Source organism: Arachis hypogaea, chromosome 1 (genome assembly GCF_003086295.3).
Source record: "Arachis hypogaea cultivar Tifrunner chromosome 1, arahy.Tifrunner.gnm2.J5K5, whole genome shotgun sequence".
Classification (NCBI taxonomy): Eukaryota; Viridiplantae; Streptophyta; class Magnoliopsida; order Fabales; family Fabaceae; genus Arachis; species Arachis hypogaea.
Genome location: NC_092036.1, coordinates 9,483,362 through 9,502,736, shown reverse-complemented (window position 1 = coordinate 9,502,736; position 19,375 = coordinate 9,483,362). Strand labels below are relative to the sequence as shown.

Sequence of the window (19,375 nt, the reverse complement as noted above, 5' to 3'; positions counted from 1 at the left end):
CATAAAAAAAAATAGTTATTATTTATGTTCTATTAAGATAACTTCGGACTCGTGTACTCGCGCATAAGGTAAGAGTAATTTTCAAATTCCAGCTACAACATGGGTTCATTTGTGATCTAAATGTAGAAAATAATTATGTGAATTTATAGACATAACATTCTGAATTATAATCAATCAGTGATAATTGTAGTTCAGTTCGAATGTTAATACACGTGTTTTACAAAGTGTAAGAATAATGCAGATAAAAGGTAAAATAAGAAGAAGAAATCAATATTGAAACTTGATCAGTATTGTAATAATAAAAGAGAATTAAGGAATGGATACATATATAGTGAGCAACATTAAGCAGCGCACCGGTTAGCACTACATCAATTGTGTATGTGACTATGAATTAATAAGGTCAATTAGCTAAGTATTTTTTTTTCCAAAGTCAATTAGCTAAGTATAAAAGATAGATAACCCTAAGATACACACAGCTGAAAAATAGGAAATTAAAATAATTAAGAATAGGAAATGAGGCAGGGTAGGCTAAAATTAAAGACCCAACCTCAAATCCAGAGTGAGTGTTGAAGAAGAGCAATGGTAGTAGTGTTGATCAATAGGAGCAGGCAAATTGAGGTCAACAGGGAGTAGTGTTGACGTTGACCCATCAGTCTCATCAATCTCAGCTTTCTCCCAATGACACCTCTTGTGTCCACCAAGAGCCTGGCCACTGGGGAACACCCTGAGGCATATGCTACACTGGTGGCTGGCGATGCCGTCGCCGTCGCCGTGGTCAGCATCCGCGAGGAGGTTAATGTTTAGTAGATGATCCTCGGTGGTGGTCCGAGTAATGGCAAAGCATCCCTTGACGTTCTTGTGACTTGCTCTGTGCCCTCCCAGTGCTTGATGAGATCCAAACACTCTCTTGCAACTGGAGCACTCAAATTCTTTGTAATGATAAGAATCTCCACATTCCACTATCTTCACTTCATTAGGCTCATCATTTTTAACCGTCTCCCTCCCACTGTTCGCTAGCAGCAGGAGACACGTGGCAACCTCGTGATCCTCCAGGGTGACGCCGCTCGTGTCTTCGTGTACTAGTGGTGGTGGGATGAGGTTCCGAGGAGGATTTATGCCTCGCCACGGCCGCTCAGGGTGGCACCGCATGTGGCCATAGAGAGCCTTCCATGACCAGAATTTCTTGCCGCACTGAGTGCATGGACGCGTGATCTTTGGCGCCTCCTCCGAGTCTCGCTTCTTGTTACCTTCCACTCCTTCTTCTTCCATTATGCTTATCAGTTTAGCGCTCTTCTTTCTAGGTTTACGGCACCGAGTAAGAGATGATGATGATGATGAAGACGACGAAGGTGCAAACTCAACACCGACACTTCCAACCGCAACCATCAAGCATGAATGATTTGAGTCCAGAGAACCTGAATCGGCTGCGAAGGAGGAGTAGTTGTTAATGTCGTTCATTGCCTGGGATTCGCAAATAGCAGTTGTTGCAGTTATATTGCCTTTGTTATTGTGGGTATGTATATATATATGCAGTAGCAGGAAAGCACCACCTTTGAATTTTCAAGTATCGACAATGCAAAAGGCATGTGTTGAATACAAACCCACTCGTCCCTGGCGGTTACTGGCAGTTACTATACCTCTCTCACACTTTGAATTGGCAGTTTCTTCCTAGTTTCATTATTTCGTCTCCTTTTTTCGATGCACGTGTGTAAAATATTTTAGTACAATTACATTTGTCTTTTTGACATAATCATTCATATTATTAATGTAAAAAAATAATTACTTTTATATGATGTACCTGTAAAATTATTTTAATAATACATTAAAATTAGATTCTTGATTTTAGAAAAAAAATACCACTATAAGTTTTTTATTATTTCAAAAGAAATTTAGATAAAATTGGTAATTGATCATGAGATGTTATTTTAACGGTAATGTTATAATCAGAATTTAGTTACAATATAAAATAATTTAATATAAAAATTTAATCATGTATTGCAATATTATCATTTTTAAAAGTAACGAATATTCAAATTTATTGTTTAAAAATTTATCTAAAGACATGAATTTCATTTAGATAACTATTATATATATATATCATCAAAACAAAACTCATGTAATGATTATACCATTTGAAAGGTGAAAACTTATATTTGAAATTGATATTTAAGAATTATTAGTTGAATTTATAAATTTGGCTAAATCATCATCTAAATATTTTTAATTATTAATTTTATATAAAAATAATTGTATGTGAATTTTCAACTTTTTTTTAATTATAATCAATCACTCAATTATATATAATTTCTGGCTTTAATTATTATATATTGATTGTCTAAGAGTTTTAAGCTACTATAATTAAATCATTTGTATAGCCATGTTATGATCATTGTTAAAGATTTAGGGGTTGCATATGGTGAGGAGTTAGATAGAATAATTGAATTTTTTTGGATGCCTTTTTTGATGGAAAGCTATAATTTGGTGACACTGATGGCGGCAGCAACAACAACATTGTAGCAATTTGATACTCAGTACAATGGTGAAATAGCAATTAAGATTCTTCATCAGAAATTCTCTGTCTTCTTTGAAAAGACACCGGCAGTGCTTACAGGGACGGAGCCAGGTAATAAGAAAGGAAAGCAATAATCACCTTAATTTTATTTTTTTTATGTATAAATTATATGTAAATTTTAATTTAGTCTATTTTTAAAATTTTATTTTAATCTTAATTTATTGTATAAATATTTTTGGTCATTCTTTAATATTTTATCTAGCTCCGCTTATGAGTATTTATATATGTCCAAGTGTTCCTTCTTGGCGAGCTTTTAGTTTTATGGCTCCATCATGCACAAGTGCACTTGGATTTAGCTGAATTGTCTCACCTCTTCCTTTTTTTAATTATTATTATTATTATTATTATTATTATTATTATTATTATTATTATTATTATTAATTGGATAGGGCAAATGTAGTCATCAAGTGGATCAAAGCAGGGAATTGTGAATCCACCATGACGTTAAATAAGACCATATATGATATATCTATATTTTTTAAAAATCCCTTACCTCTATAGTTTTTATATGTACTCCAACAATCAATTATTAAATTAATTCTTGTACATTTTGGATAAATATCTATATTATATAATTATTTTTAATACATATTTTATACAAATAATTAATTATTATAAACATGTATTTTTAAGTACATGATAAATTTAATATTAGTAAAAATTTTTAAATATTTTTATTTAATAAATATAAAATAAATATATTAAAATTTTAAATTTTTTATATTTTTAATAACAATTTTTTTATTTTATAACCTTCCTCGCATGTGCTTTAAGAGTATGATAAACTCTTAATTATTTATAGAATAAAGGTCTAAGTCCAAGTTATAATCCTAACAAAGTTCAATCAAGTATTGTAAATCCACGCGCGCACGTTTCACTATCGTCGCTTCTACATTCAAGTCATAACCCTAACGAAATCTAACCAAATATTTTAAATTCATGCGTGTATATTTTACTGTCTTCGCTTTTTCTTTATTATCTTTTTTGTTATCATCATCACCAACAACACCAATATTTTGCTAACATTTTTATTAGTTCTGATTTCCTCTAGTGCCATCATTAAATAATTTTGGTTTATTTCTTAATTTATTTGAGGTTCATTTGGATCCAAAAATGAATTCGATGTGTTTTTTGTTGACGATTGGGTCTTTTTTATTGCTTGTTTAAATCCGAACAAATTTCGATTCATTTGTGAATTAATTGAAATTCACTTGATGCTACTGATAAGTATTGACCAAATTTTTTATTCTTTAGGTAATTTTGGTTCATTTCTTAGTTTAATTGAGGTTCATTTGGATCCATAGATGAATTCGATGTCTTTTTGTTGATGATTGTGTTTTTTTTACTGCTTATTTAAATTTGAACTAATTTCGATTCATTTGTGTATTAATTGAGGTCACTAGATGCTGCTGATAAGTATTGATCAAATTTTTTATTATTTAAGTAATTTCGGTTTATTTTTTAATTTAATTGAGGTTTATTTGGATCTAAAAATGAATTCGATGTTTTTTTTGTAGATGATTGAGTCTTTTTGACAACTTGTTCAAATTTAAACTAATTGAGATTCACTTTATATCTTTTTTTAATTCTATTGAGGTTCACTTTATGCTGATAAGTATTGACCAAATTTTTAGCAAAAAATAATGAAATTATTTATTATCACTTTATTCAATTACATTATATTTCATTTCATTCCATTCAATTTATCTTAAAAGTCATTCCAATCTTTAGGATAAATTGTTCATTGACAACACACTTAAACTGCAAATGAATCAAAATATTATTATAATAACACCATTGTATAATAACAAATGAACAGAAAATTATACGTTCTATAAACTCAGAAATTCCTATAATTTTGGTGCATTTTTGAGTTAATTGTATCGTAATCATTATGTAAATCCGGTGCATTTGGTCTCATTGTCATGCACAATTCAAAACTTTTCTTCCTCCTCCTCATCTTCTGATTCTTCTTTTTTTTGTTATCTTTTTTTTTCATCTTTTTTTTATTTTTTTTAATTTTTCTTGATTTACTCTCTTGAAAAGAATAAAATCAAGAAAAAATATATCAAAAAAATAATAATAACTGTAATAACCTAAAAAAAGAGAAGAAGAAAAAATAAAAACAGAACGCAACAGCAAATGCATGTGTCCAGTTATGTATAATAAAAATAATTTTTATTAAATTTAAATAAATTTAATTAGATTTAATTGTCAAAAATGCTTATATGTATAGAAACTCTTATTTATATATTCGTATTATAGTTGTAATTTTTTCACAACACTTGAAGGGTCCTAGAGAATCAAATGAAACCATGGGGGTTCAAAAGTCAAAACCATGTCATTTTGGTGAGAAATGAGAATCATGCACTACCATCAGCTATTCAACAATAAACCAGAATTCAAAACTTTTAACAGCAAGTGATAAACTGCGAAGTGGAGTTTAATAAGTATTAATAATAACAAGATTCTTAAAATTTCCTCCATTATTATTATAACCCCAAAAATTGGAACAGATATAGTAACATGCGGCATGACAAAAATGATCCATATGCCATGGCACACTCTTCTACGTAACTCTCAATCCAATCATCATCTTCTTCATATTTTTATTCTTCCTTCCACACTCTTCTCTTCTCACCCAAGCCTCTCTCTCTCTCTCTCTCTCTCTCTCTCTCTCTCTCTCTCTCTCTCATCATTTTTTTGCTTGCACTTCACAAAATTCGATAATAATGTCTGCCACCACCTTCACCTCCGAATCATCGCATGTCCACGTGGCACGTGACCGTTTGGCCACTCTCACCGCTCACCTCCTTCCTTCCTCTGACTCTACCGCCTCGGAGGACCACCTCCAGCCACTCCAGCTGTCTGCTCCGGCGACGGCGACGGTGACGAGCCTGAAGGGGACACTGACGGTGGTGGACGAGAGGACTGGTAAGAAGTACTATATTCAGGTGTCTCCCGAAGGCGCCGTCAAAGCCACCGACTTCAAGAAGGTACCATTATCCCTGCAATCAAAACTCCGATTTTGAACAAGTGTTAGTAACTATGGCTAATTCTCCCGCCAAAACTGAGAACGAAGGAGGAAGTGGAAGTTGTTTTTGTAATATTAATTAAATTATTTATTTATTTAATTGCAGATATCGATTGGAAAGAATGACAAGGGATTGAAACTTTATGACCCTGGCTATTTGAACACTGCACCTGTTAGATCAACTATTTCTTATATTGATGGTGATGAAGGAATCCTTAGATATAGAGGCTATCCTATTGAGGAATTGGCACAGAAAAGCACATACATGGAAGTAGCCTACCTCATAAGTAAGTTTGAGATCCAGCCAACTGTGTAGAGTAATTTGAGATGTGTAACTGATTTTTATCCGGTTATGGAGTTTTCCTAAGTTGCAATATATCCGTATAGTATTATTCACTGTATTATGCATACTCTTGATGTATATGGTATTCAGTATTATGCTTGTATACGATACTATTCATGAAAACTTTTTTCGTCAAATTTATTTCTTTCATAAGGTTGATTCATGTGTCTGTAGTGTATGGAAATTTGCCTTCTGAAAATCAGTTATTGGATTGGGAGTTCGCTGTATCTCAGCATTCAGCTGTACCGCAGGGAGTTTTGGTGAGCCTTCTGGTTTTTCTATTAATGCAAGATTCTAGATTTTAGATTTGTAAACAACTGATTCCGCTTTTGTTTTTGTAGGATATCATACATTCAATGCCACATGATGCTCATCCTATGGGTGTGCTTGTTAATGCCATGAGTGCTCTATCTGTTCATCATCCTGATGCTAATCCTGCACTCAGAGTAAGTAACACAAAACAAAAACAGTTTCCCATTTTTCAACTTTTCAACATCTTTTCATCTAGCTCTGATAATTTCTTTTAAAACCCTTTATCATACTTCAATGCAGGGTCTTGATGTTTACAACTCAAAGCAAGTCAGAGATAAACAAATAGCTCGGATTATCGGAAAGGTTTGGTTTCTCCATTCTCTCTATTTTTTTTTTTCAGTATCTGCAGTTTGTAGCTTTTACTTATGTGTGCTGAATTAGTCATTGATTTATTCTGAATGCTACCTGCCCTTGCTAAGTTTGTTTCCTCTGAAGTTCTTGTGTAGCATTCATGTAATTCTATACTTATTATTTGGAATTTATCTTATTACCTCTTTGGCAATATCATTTTCCCTTTCTCAATGCAGATAACAACAATTGCTGCAGCAATTTATCTCAGAATGGCGGGACGGCCACCTGTGCTTCCATCGAATCAACTTTCTTACACAGAGAACTTCCTATACATGCTTGATTCTCTGTATGTCTAACTGTTGTTTCTGTCAGATGATTTGGAACTGCATTATTTTCGGTTTATTTTCCTTTGTGATCTCATTATTTAAAAAGGATTGTCATTTATTCTTGATGATAGAATGGTAGTAACATACTAGCTGATTTTTGTTATGCTGAAGCTATATCAGCATCGGGTATGACTGAAATAAAATGTTCAATGTGTTTAACTTCAGAGGCAACCGCTCATATAAACCAAATCCCCGGCTAAGTCGTGCACTGGATATTATTTTCATCCTGCATGCTGAACATGAAATGAATTGTTCCACATCCGCTGTTCGGCATCTTGCATCAAGGTAGACATATTCCTACTTCAGCTGATACTCCTGCTATTACACCATATCGAATGAGCTTTCACACTGGATAGAACTTTTTCTGAATAGTGATCTTTCCGCAAAAGAAATCATGCTGTTCTATATTGCTTAATGGTTACCTTATTTGCAGTGGTGTTGATGTATACACTGCTGTTGCTGGTGCTGTTGGAGCTCTATATGGACCTCTTCATGGTGGAGCTAATGAGGTAATATAACTGATTGATGAGATTTCATGATCATTTTTATTTAGCATGTTTCTTATTTGGGAAAAAAAATGAGGTTGTCATGTATGAATTGACATTTGATGCAGGCTGTTCTTAAAATGCTGAGTGAAATTGGAACTGTTGACAAAATTCCAGAGTTCATTGAGGGTGTTAAAGCAAAGTGTGTATTATTATTAGTATTATTTTAAAGATCTTCTTTTTCTTGTATAACTTTTGTGCCTTCTACTTTGTGTTTTGGATGCTATTCCTCCAGGAAGCGAAAGCTTAGTGGTTTCGGACATCGTGTTTACAAAAACTATGATCCCAGAGCAAAGGTCCTAAAGAGACTAGCAGAGGAAGTGTTTTCCATTGTTGGGCGGGATCCTCTTATTGAGGTGTTCATCTTTTAATCTCTTACTCCATCTATTTGCCGTCTATTTTATTATTCTTTGAGCAGGAGATGGTTTGATCAGGGGATATTAATACAATATCAAATTCTACATTTCGAAGATTTTGCTGCAAACTATTCTAGCTGTTTGTATCTGTATCTGAATGTTATTCAAATTTAAAGCACTTCAAAAGGTTTCAATCTAAAATCAAAACTTATTAATACAATATACAATTTTTTGATTGTGCAGGTTGCAGTTGCCTTGGAGAAGGTTGCACTATCTGATGAATTTTTCATCAGAAGAAAGCTATATCCAAACGTTGACTTCTACTCTGGACTAATTTATAGGTATAGTTATTATTACACCAGGTTTTTCTTTCTAGGGAGCATAAGATAAGGTTATCCCTCCTAATATATGTTACTAGGCTTTAGCTAATGCCTTTATGTGATCAGGGCCATGGGGTTTCCACCTGAGTACTTCACTATTTTATTTGCTATCCCTCGAATGGCTGGTTACTTGGCGCATTGGCGAGAGTCTTTGGATGATCCTGATACGAAGATTATGAGGCCTCAACAGGTTGTTTACTTTCTTCAACTCATTTCTCCAGTTATGGTTTTCTACATTGAGATATTTAAAATATAGCAGAACCATGGTTGAGGGTAAGAATCAAATTGGCCTAGTTGTTAGTATCCCATTAGTATATGAATTAGTTTCTTCTACGTTTTCTATCATCTCTGATTACCAGAACTAACAGTGATATCTGTTGTGGATGATTTTGGATTGCCACTAGTGTTATCCTAATGTCACCTTAATCTATTTCATGACCAGGTTTATGTTGGGGAATGGTTGAGGCATTATGCACCAATCAAAGAAAGAACAGAATCAAGTAACACCGACAAGCTTGGCCAGTTGACCGTATCGAATGCCTCAAAGCGGCGGCTCGCTGGAACCGGGATATAGGTAATATATATAGTTTTGCTAATGACATTGCCAATATATGATTTTCACTCCCTTTGTTCCAATATATGTCTGTTAAGTTCTAAGAAAGTATGTTTTATTGTTTTCTGTACAGTTATATTTAAAACAGAGGGAGTAATTCTTAAAGGTTCCAAAGTCTTTTATGGCTTATATTGCCTAAGTTTTACTATGGCTAAAGCAGAATGAGGCAAGAGACCTCAGGAGGATGTATCTTCATAAATAATGCGGCCAGTTTTGTATTCTATTCTAGTAGCAGAATAATGATAGCAGGATTTGCAGTTCCAGAGGGATCAATCAATATATGCCAAGTAACATGTGTGGATGGAATGAAATCAAACTAGTTAATATTCTTGGTTTTGTGATCATTTTATTTTACATTATTGGTGATATAAAGAAGTTCCATTGGATTTTATTTATTTACTTTTTTCATTTATTATATCCTACTAGATTTGCCATTTTTTCTTAATTAGTGCCGTTATAGAATTTGTCTAAGACACTTAAGTAATAAATAAATAATAGTAAAAAGATAAATCCTTTAATTTTTTTAATGCATTTCACAAATGCTTAAGACGCTTGTTAGTATTTTGTTTTCATTTTATCATTTAATTTCAACTCCACTTAGATATATTTTAGGAAACAAAATAATTTGGACACAAGACAAGTACCTCAAGTAGTTCCCTATATCTATTCTATAGATGTATATATATAGAGAGATATTTATGCGTGTCATATGACAAATGTGATGACTGATGAGGCCGATTCAATGACTTTAGGCAACAGAAACATGTTTACATTAAAAAAAAAAGTCGAGTTTAGGGATTACATGCTGATTAAGATATGTTTAAGCATCAGGTAAGTCACAAAAACATTTATATTTTCTTGAGGGTGTCCAAGTCTTCAACACTTACAAGAGTGCAACAGCAATAACATGGTTGTTGGATAGTTGATGAAATGAAATGAAATGGTATAACCTAGTTATTCAAAAAGTCAATACTAAACCCTTATACCAGATATTCCTGACAGGACAATATTGGTAACATTTCAAATAACTTTCTTAAACATTTTCACTTTCATTCAATGTGCTTAAGCACATAACTTTTCTCTCATACACATCAAGGAACTCACCTGCCTAAGGCAGAGTCACTGCATGCCATGCCTTCAGCATGAAAGGGAAGGATCGCATATATGATGAGTTCATGTAACATCCATTGTGTCCTTCCTTCCGTTTCTTTTTATCAGTCACTTTCACTTTTTGGTACAATAATGTATCTGGATACAAAAAGTGTACATCATTGAATAAATGTATAGGATACAAATTGGTTACACAAACTTTCTGCCCATGATATTCTTATGCATCTCCCTTCATAAGTAAATATTTTTTTCCATTTGTTTTGCAGCTAGATCATATTCGGTATGAAGATGCTAATTTCATTTATGTAAGAAACAGATTACATCAACTACCATGCATGCCTCGATGCAACTTATGCAATAAATACAACAAAGAAAAGTAAGCCATTTTTCTTAGCGTTAAGATAGCTGAAACTAACATTACAGTTTAAAAGCAAATAATGATCCATAGCATTGCTATCTCTCACATAATTTGCTCCTAAAACATCCTTCTGATGGATTTGGGATCTTTTGATGTTGAACCAATTCCAGAAGTACTTCCAGTCCTTGTAATGCTTGTTGAACTGCAGAACAACAAGCAATGGAAGATTGTTTAGAAAAATAAAAGGAGAACAAAAAAGGAAGTGAGGATTAAGATAATTATTTTGGAAGCAATAACTAAACTGTTAGCTCCCGTAAAAGTATTACAAACACTACAAATTAGGTAGATGTATAGCCAAAAAACAAAGAAAAATTCTTAGAAAAAGTTTCTAACCAAAAAGTTGCTGTCATATATACCTACTAGTCCTCTGGAAAGTATTCTTCTTCATCACTGCAAGATTTTTCATCTCATGACTGTAAAAGAAGAAAAGACAAAGGGGTCTATATTTATAAGATAAAATTATACAACAAAACAACCATAATTATATTACTAATTTATTTTTCCCAACTAATGATCATTGATATGATCAAAAGAAATTATTATAAACCTTAAGGCCCCTGCTTCCATCCAGCATTATAAGTTACCTCTTTAGAAATTCTATTTTTGACTTCTTCATTATGTTGCTCTTCAAATTTGACACATTGTAACCAGGTCCATCTACAACAGATCCTCAAAGATGAAACAACATTTAAAAGTGCAACCTGATGAAACATAAATAAAATATAAAGCACAATAGTAGAGTGAACTAGTTACCTCCCCAGAATCTTTTTTTACTCGAAGGTGGAGTTTTAGTGCACAGCTGTACTTGCCTACTCTGTTTTTCTACAGAATTCCAATACATTGTTCATCAAGCTAACAGTTAACATGTATGTTTATCAAGTTATATTAGCATTTTGTTTGGATAAAACAAACATGTATGTTAAAAGGTTGAGAAAGATTCAAATCAGGTAGACAAAAGGATATTCACGTTCAGCAAAGCAGGAAAGGCAAGGAAAATTAAAACAAGTAGCCAATAATGCACACACTAGGAACATACTTGCATCTTCTTTCTTGTACAGATTCCTGATTCGATTAGATACTTCCTTCTCAGCCTCGGCTATTTCTTTCTGTTTTGCCTGCAGAGAGTTAACGTAGTGAGCGCAGCTAACAATTTTTATTGAATACACCCTATTCATCTAAAATATAACCGAGTTGAACCAAAAAGAATTATGATAAAGAAATCAAAGAATGACCAAGTAAAAAATTCACCTCGTACAACTGCTTCCATTTAAATGACACTTTCTTTTCTCTCATCCTCCTCATTACTTCCTTGGCGCAATTTAACCCGTACTGCTTTTCAAAGAATCCTTTCCATAACTTATCAGTCACCGGACTCAAATCAGCTCCCTGCATAGCATAATGGGCAAATTAGACAAACCATTTCACCTGGTGATAGCTCCATACATAGTTGACAAAAACGAGAACCTTAACTTACTTCGCTTGCCTTCTCCACATGAATCAACTGATCAACCGTGCAGTGTGGCAAAATTCGCTCGAGCAGGTGTAGATCGACACAACCAACGTTTCCAAGGTATCTTATATTATCTATTATTTTCTGAACACATAGATCAACCAGGGATGGAAGTTTCCGCGCAGGTAATTGAACTTCGCCTCTTCTCATCATAATGACACTGATAACCAAGAAAACAATAAGACTATAAGCATTCAAACTAATCATGAAAACTAATAGAAACTAAGCTCTCATGTTCTCTTCCTCATGTAACATCCTTCTTGTTAATGAAAATTTACTTCTATTAGAAAAATATTGTAGATTCATATATACATGCATAGAATTGAATTCTCTCAATTGAAAAACTCACTTGATGACGTCAAAGATAAATTTTCAAGACAGCCAAAGCATACATGCATACATAATTGAAACAAAGATGAGAACTGAATACGGTTCCATTAAGAGATTCACATTTACTATTAATTCATATCATTAATAAACAGATGATCCGTGGAATTATTCATACTTCCACAATTTTGGCTAATAAATCAGCGGGAAAAAATAAAAAGAGAGAGAATTGTTATTTCCTTCTCGATTTTTTTTTTTTTTGAATACAAATTTCGAAAGAACATTAATTAACAAGGATGGATCACAGATAAAGTAGATCATCAAAAACAGGATTCCAATTCATGAAAGATACAACGAGATTTGGCTAAATGCTTACATAATCGATTGAATCTAGACACGATCCGAACGAAGGTGGATCAACGAATAAGATACGGGAACCTCGTCGCCAAATCGAAGGACGAACGAGGAGGGAGAGAAAGAGAGGAATCGAAACGCGCAGAGAGGAGGATTCCAGGGAGCGTGAACTTCACGCGGTGTTTTGGGTGAGCTGAGGATGCTAACGTGCGCCGTTGGTGAGTCTTAACTCCTAACTCAAACGCACAAAAGGCACAGTTTATATTATAGTCTTTTAGATGAACTTTATTGGGATAAGGTTGGGTTGGGTTTGGTTTGTTGGATGCTCGCGATATGAATAAGATTTCATTCAACTGTTGCATTAATTTTTGGAAAAGTATAGGGTACCAACATATTATTTGCCAACTTCTACCAACTCTTATTTATATTTGTGTTTCATGGAAGTGTGTTCGTAGATGTGTCTAATAATTAATATATTTTAAATACATATATAAAGAGACACATCCATAAAATATATCTATAAAGACACTTCTATTAAACTCAGTTATAAAAAAGACATTTTTATTAGACACATGCACAAACACACTCCCATGAAACACAATTATAAATAAGAGTTGGCAGAAGTTGGCAGATATGCTGTTGGTAACGTAGCGGAACCATTAATTTTTTAGATTTTCATTAAAGTATATTGAATGTAGGTCTTTTTTCCCTTTAATTATATAATTTGTGATAAAATTAGCAAATATGTGTATAAAACTATCGATTTAAAAGGTTTTTATAAAAAATATAATATTTAAATTTTTAATATATTTGTTATGTATTTATTAAAATAAAATAATTCATTTTTTTACTAATAATAATCTTAATATTATTATTAAAAAGCACATGTTAAATAATTTTTTTATGATAAGATAGATTTTTAATTTAAAATATTATGACATTATGTTACCCTAAAAAACCTTAAGTATCTACCAACTTCACTAATGGTGGTTACAAAATTTTTCATTCAAGGCATAGTATCCAAGCAAATTCAAAAATAAGTAGAAACTCAGGTGAAATAAACTTTATGTTAAATAATTTAACAGATTTGATTTAGTTAAATCGTTATTTAACAACTCTTAATTATAAACATCAACTTCATATAAAGTTAACTGCATTTAAATTTCTACTTTAAAAATTTCTTAATACTTCTTAATACGAAAAAGTTACAATAACCAAATTTTTTGGAAAGTGCTAAACAACCATTTGCTTCTTTACACATAAATCAACCTAACACAGTTTTACATTGACCAAATTATAGCTGTTAGGGGTCTTTCATCGAAAATGCTGGTGACACCCCATTCGCCATATCAAAAGCTAACTAAACGAATCTCACATTGCTACTGTCAAAATCATATTCCTTAAGTTACTAATTTGAATCATTGAATGCCAACAGCATATAGTACTGAATTGCCTCGGAAAAAAAATACTTCAACCACCATATTGTCATGAATTAATGTAACTTTTTATGGATCACCGAAAGGTAGAAGGATCATTTATACTAGCTTGCAATGTCTTCAGCTATAATTGGTGGAACAAATCTGCAATTTTCAAGCGTCTGCTCAAAGATATGTCCCACCCTCAGAAGCTCTTCCTGCAAGACCATATAAGGATGGGGATCCTATTATTCATTCACAAGAATAAAATTCGACTTGTCTCTTTAGAACTGATAAAGCAAAGACACTGCAGTTTTTTTCTTATTTTCGGACAAGACCCAAGTCATACACACAAATTTCTTATTTGCAATTAGCTTTCTTGAAACATGTTGGATTTTATCTTAACAAAAATCATATTTGAAAGAGAAAAAAACACAACTTTTAAAACGGGATAAATACTTGTGTCCCTTGATAATTGCATAGCAGCAAGAAAACAATTCTGTTTTCCATTAAGCTACATGTACGAAACCATGAAAATGCATCAAATCATGATTCATGTCTATATGAAATGATGACTGATAACGGGAATAAAACGAAAGACAATATCCCTGATATCCATCAACAAGGAGTTGAGTGCAATAGACAGAAAAAGTCATACCTCACCAAATGCTGCACCAATCATTTGTAGACCAATAGGAAGCCCGGCAGTCCCACCCTCAACAAATCCACATGGCAAAACCAAGGCGGGTAGTCCAGCTAGGTTAACATTTACCTGTTGAGAGAGAGAGAGGGCCAAAGATTATGGTTAGTGACTGGTAAATGAATATTAAGTACCTAGAAATAGAAATTCAGACAATATCAAAGAGGATGAACTCTTAATTGGTGACTTTATTCCACTAGGCGATTCCTTTTCTCATACTAAGAATATTTTACGGGTAAATGCTAACGTAATAAAAGTAAGAGACGGAAATCAAACAATAACATTGAAATGCTTACAGTCATGATGTCTCCTGCATACATGGCCAAGGGATCATTTTTCTTTTCACCTTAAAAGGTCACAAGCGAATAGACAATTAATAATGCAGGCAATGAAATGCAATCATGACGAAGCAATAAGATGCAAATGTAGTGCTTACCAATTTTATAAGCAGGTGAAGGAGCTGCTGGTGAAATCAGGATGTCATTTTGATTGAGTGCTTCTGTAAAGCTATTCCTAATTATGGTTCTCACCTGTGAAAATATAGTCAAAAATATTTTTCCAAAGATTCTAAACCCGCCTATGTAGATGAAATTTAGACATGAATGCAAAAGGGAAAATAAATAAATAAATAAATAAAAATCCATGAGCGTATCTATCATACCATGTATCCCAATTTCATTGTTTTAGACTTTATAATACACAATGGGAAATGGACCAAATATAATAGTTATAGCAAAATGAATAATGCTTTAGCAGTACCTGCTGTGCACGTTTGTAATATGCATCATAGTAACCAGCTGAAAGAGCATATGTCCCCATCAAAATTCTCATTTTGACCTGAAATATGCATTTAAAATTCATAGCCAGCTTTTAAGAGCAACAATGAAAATTTTAGACCATCCCTTTTATAGACATATATAAAGCTGCCAAAAACCCGTATATCACCAAATGTGAAATCTAGGGAGTAAAAGGATGTACCTCAGAACCAAATCCATTAGCTCGGGAACTTCCATAAAGAGAGTCAAGCTCATCAGCATAAACTTGGTTTCCATATCTAGATAATAGATTAGAAAAAGGAAAGGGGGAGGAGTAGGTGTCAAACCCGTCAAAACAAGAATAAAGAGCATAGAAGAAAACATTGCGGAATGCATGTGTTTTTATCTCGGAGGGAGGCCATGGAGCATTCACCTGATACCATCGTAGCGAGACAAGTTGGAAGATGATTCAGATGAAGCAAGGATATAGTAGGCTGGCAACCCAAGGGAAAAGGATGGAAGTGAGACCTGTACATTTAAGAGCAAATGAATGAAACATACTCAAAATATAATTGTGCTAACATAAACTTATAAAGAAGCTATAGGTACGAACTAAGTAAAATGATGCAAAAGACCTCATTTACAGAGCATCCTAATTCCTCAAAATGGGAAGCAGCAGAATGAATTGCAGAAATTACTCCAGCATCAACACCGTCACCAATGGTTTCACGAATCAGACCAACTCTCAGACCCTTCAAGGGCTTACTTTCAAAGGAACTAGCAGAGACAAAATGAGACAGAAAGTTGGGCACATCCTGAGAAATAAATTTAGGAATCTGCTTAATAACAAGAAATACATAAATAAACACTTGCAATGATTTCATCAACTGCCCATCTTATAGACAAATTATGCCAATACCTTTGACAACTTCAGCTAACAACAGGATATTAGATGGCTATAACAATTATACCAAATATAAAAGAACTCTTACTTGATTACTTGAGGTGGCATCAAATCTATCATGACCAGAAATTGCATGAAGGAGAATCCCGGCATCAGCGACTGATGAACCAAAGCAACCAATAGTATCAAGTGAAGACGCATACGCCATAAGTCCAAATCTTGAGACACGCCCATAAGTTGGCTTCAAACCTACAACACCGCAAAAAGATGCTGGCTGTCTCACGCTTCCACCAGTATCACTTCCCAGTGATACCACACACTGCCTGGCAGAAACTGCAGCTGCCGATCCTCCTGATGATCCTCCTGGCACCCTAGAAAGATCCCATGGATTGGCTGTGACCTATTGAATGAACATACGCATCACCTGAGTAAACCAATCCCAGTTATAAATGGGCCACAGCAAGAACACTAGAATCCAGACAACATAAAGCTTAGCCAAATTACACCACATCCATGAGTACCAGCAATGCAACCATGGTCTTAGAACCATGTAGCAGGTGCATAGTATCTAAAGATCTCTCAATTCGGAAACCTCAACAATAAAATTGAGCTTAATTTCTATCTGCAGTGAAGTTTATACTCACTATCTCAAAACGAAACTAAAAAGAAAATGGTTGAGGAACATAGACTTCAATCCGCAGTTAAAACCAAATGCAATGCAATGCAATATAATTAAGTATGCTCGGCATGAAATTAACTATTAGCTAGTTATAGAAATAACAGAATCCCAAACACTTGAAATTAAACATTGAAGAAAATTGAAGAACCTGAAATGCAGAACCTTCAGTGGTGCTACCCATACCGAACTCATCTAGATTGGTCTTTCCAACAACAATGGCGCCAAGCTCCTTCGCCCTCTTTACGGCGGTTGCGTCGAACGGCGGCCGGTACCCTTCGAGAATGCGTGAGCCGCCGGTGGACGGCATATCAGCAGTACATATGTTGTCCTTGACGGCCACCAGAACTCCGGCGAGGGGACCAACATCCTCGCCGGCGGCGATGCGGCGGTCGAGTGAGTCGGCTTGAGCGAGGAGGTCGGAGGGGTCAGGGAGGTGGAGGAAGGAGCGGAGGTGGGGCTCGGTGAGATTGAGACGGTTGAGGTGGGAGCGGAGGAGGTCGGCGGCGGAGAATTGGCGGGAGAGGAGGGAGTGGCGAGTGGAGAGGATTTGGGAGTGTGGTGGAGGAGGTGAGGTACACGTGGCGGGTTGTGATTGGTTTAGGGTAATAGAGGCGTTGGTGGAGAATGGAAGGAAGCGAGGGAGGCGAGAGAGTGGACGTGGGGTTTGGAGTGTCAATATCATCTTTCCTCCTTTCTTGTGAAGACTGAAGAGTGAAGAAGATAACAAAGGGGATGGAGCAAGTGTGAGCCCTGAGCAGCTCTTATTTTTCAGATAGTCTCATTTTCCTGCTTAAAATTGGTTTTTTTCTTCACTAAATTTTGGTTACTAGTTGATTTGTTATTGTAATAATGCAACTGAAAAGCTATGAGCTTAATAGAATTGTTTTTAATTTATTAAGTTAATAATATATTTTTAAATATTATAGATTAATTACAGCTTAAAAATAATAAATTATGTTGATCTTTGAATTTTTTTTATAGTACAATATTTATGTAGATATAGATATTTTTTAATTGAAACTAGACGTAAAATTAAGTTTAGTAAATCAAGTTTAAATACACACATAAAAATGGGTGGATGAAAAAAGTGAAAGTATCGGTGATAAAAGAAAATTTGTACTGATCATAGAGAAGTTTGGTTGACGGTACGACGAAGGCAATTGATTTTAGTTTGTTGAAGGAGATGATTGGAAAAAACCTAACTCAAGTTGTCAAAGTACGGGAACTGAGAGCGTATAAAGTTCTTTTGACTTTTGATTCGTATTGAATGCAGAAGAAGCATATACGTTTAAAATGAATAGTCTCTTGCAATTCTTTCATAGTATATGGAGATAGAATGAGACGGAGCGATGTGATGAAATTTGAAAAGTGTGGTTAGAATGCTATGGAGTTCCGTTATATGCGTGGTCAACGGATATCTTTAGTATGTTAAGAGACCAATGGGGGAAGTAGTCGGTTGTGACAAAGTGACAGAATCATGCATGTCTTTTAAGCTGCGTTTGTTTATAGAGACAAGACATTGAGACAGGGACACTGAGATACAAAATCATGTTTGACAGAGGAGACATGGACAGAGACAATGTGTCCAGAGACACTGAATTAGTGTATTTTGTGTTCATCCTGACAGGAAGGACACGAAGATACTAACAAGGGATACAACTTATTTTTTATTTTTTCTTTCATTATTCTTGTTAATTTTTCATAATTATATTTTTTATTGTTATATTTTTCATCTCAAATTTTTTGAATGAAAAAAATGAGAATAAATTGAATTTTTATAATTTGTTATAGTTTATCACCAAACTGAATACAAGAACACAAAATTTTGTGTCTTTGTCCATCAGTGTCTTGTCCTGTCCTATTCTTAGAACAAACGCAGCCTTACTGTTGGACAAGTGTAAATTAATACTTGTATCATGGATATGATTAATAAATGAGTTCATATCATAGTAGGTATCATTGGATTTGATGTGCTAGTGAAAGAAGTGGAACGGGAGGCTTTTAGATTGAATTGTTATGAAGAAGCTAATGAAAAAAGTTATTATAGTTGTGAACAACGAAAAACAGTTGTGGAAAGAGAGTGTGCAAGTACAAATTTAAGGAGTACACGGGCCACAAAAGCGACAGTTTTCAACGACCAGGCAGCCGATGTGGTGATGGAGGAGTTGAGGAAAAACGGAGAAGATAAGGGCAGGTTGGTCATTCTTGAAATTACTTTGAATGAGTGGATTAATGATCATTCAAAACAAAATCAATAAAAACGATAATATCAACCAATTTATAAAGGAATTTAAGGGAGTGCGGATTGTGGGATATGATTATATTATTATGAAGCTGACTCTGAACATACAGTTACATGGGTTTATGAAAG

At 34.1% G+C, this 19,375-nt stretch overlaps 4 protein-coding genes across 4 annotated transcripts; 1 reads left to right on the top strand and 3 right to left on the bottom strand.

The window, feature by feature from the left end:
• Positions 1–534: 534 nt before the first annotated feature.
• LOC112712061 (zinc finger protein ZAT3-like) lies at positions 535–1,432 on the bottom strand. Its single transcript, XM_025765205.3, has one exon. The coding sequence runs from the start codon at positions 1,384–1,386 to the stop codon at positions 535–537; it is 852 nt and encodes a 283-aa protein (XP_025620990.2). The 5' UTR covers positions 1,387–1,432.
• A 3,872-nt stretch (positions 1,433–5,304) lies between these two features.
• On the top strand, positions 5,305–9,227 carry LOC112795415 (citrate synthase, glyoxysomal). The gene is made up of 14 exons (XM_025837347.3): positions 5,305–5,568; positions 5,713–5,893; positions 6,124–6,209; positions 6,291–6,395; positions 6,502–6,564; positions 6,789–6,898; positions 7,104–7,223; positions 7,372–7,447; positions 7,552–7,625; positions 7,719–7,839; positions 8,083–8,180; positions 8,286–8,409; positions 8,662–8,793; positions 8,906–9,227. Exons 1-13 carry the CDS (start codon positions 5,305–5,307, stop codon positions 8,791–8,793), a joined length of 1,554 nt encoding a protein of 517 aa, XP_025693132.1. The 3' UTR covers positions 8,906–9,227.
• A 991-nt stretch (positions 9,228–10,218) lies between these two features.
• On the bottom strand, positions 10,219–12,902 carry LOC112795424 (uncharacterized). The gene is made up of 8 exons (XM_029297418.2): positions 12,574–12,902; positions 11,835–12,030; positions 11,609–11,746; positions 11,397–11,475; positions 11,114–11,182; positions 10,945–11,017; positions 10,717–10,773; positions 10,219–10,502 (listed from the first exon to the last, which is right to left on the bottom strand). The coding sequence occupies exons 2-8, from the start codon at positions 12,021–12,023 to the stop codon at positions 10,418–10,420; spliced, it is 690 nt and encodes a 229-aa protein (XP_029153251.1). The 5' UTR covers positions 12,024–12,030; positions 12,574–12,902; the 3' UTR covers positions 10,219–10,417.
• Positions 12,903–13,713: 811 nt separating this feature from the next.
• Positions 13,714–17,869, bottom strand: LOC112795406 (glutamyl-tRNA(Gln) amidotransferase subunit A, chloroplastic/mitochondrial). The gene is made up of 10 exons (XM_025837339.3): positions 17,153–17,869; positions 16,414–16,725; positions 16,057–16,236; positions 15,855–15,949; positions 15,645–15,720; positions 15,426–15,503; positions 15,103–15,196; positions 14,963–15,012; positions 14,625–14,738; positions 13,714–14,184 (listed from the first exon to the last, which is right to left on the bottom strand). Exons 1-10 carry the CDS (start codon positions 17,684–17,686, stop codon positions 14,092–14,094), a joined length of 1,626 nt encoding a protein of 541 aa, XP_025693124.1. The 5' UTR covers positions 17,687–17,869; the 3' UTR covers positions 13,714–14,091.
• Between the last annotated feature and the right edge of the window lie 1,506 nt (positions 17,870–19,375).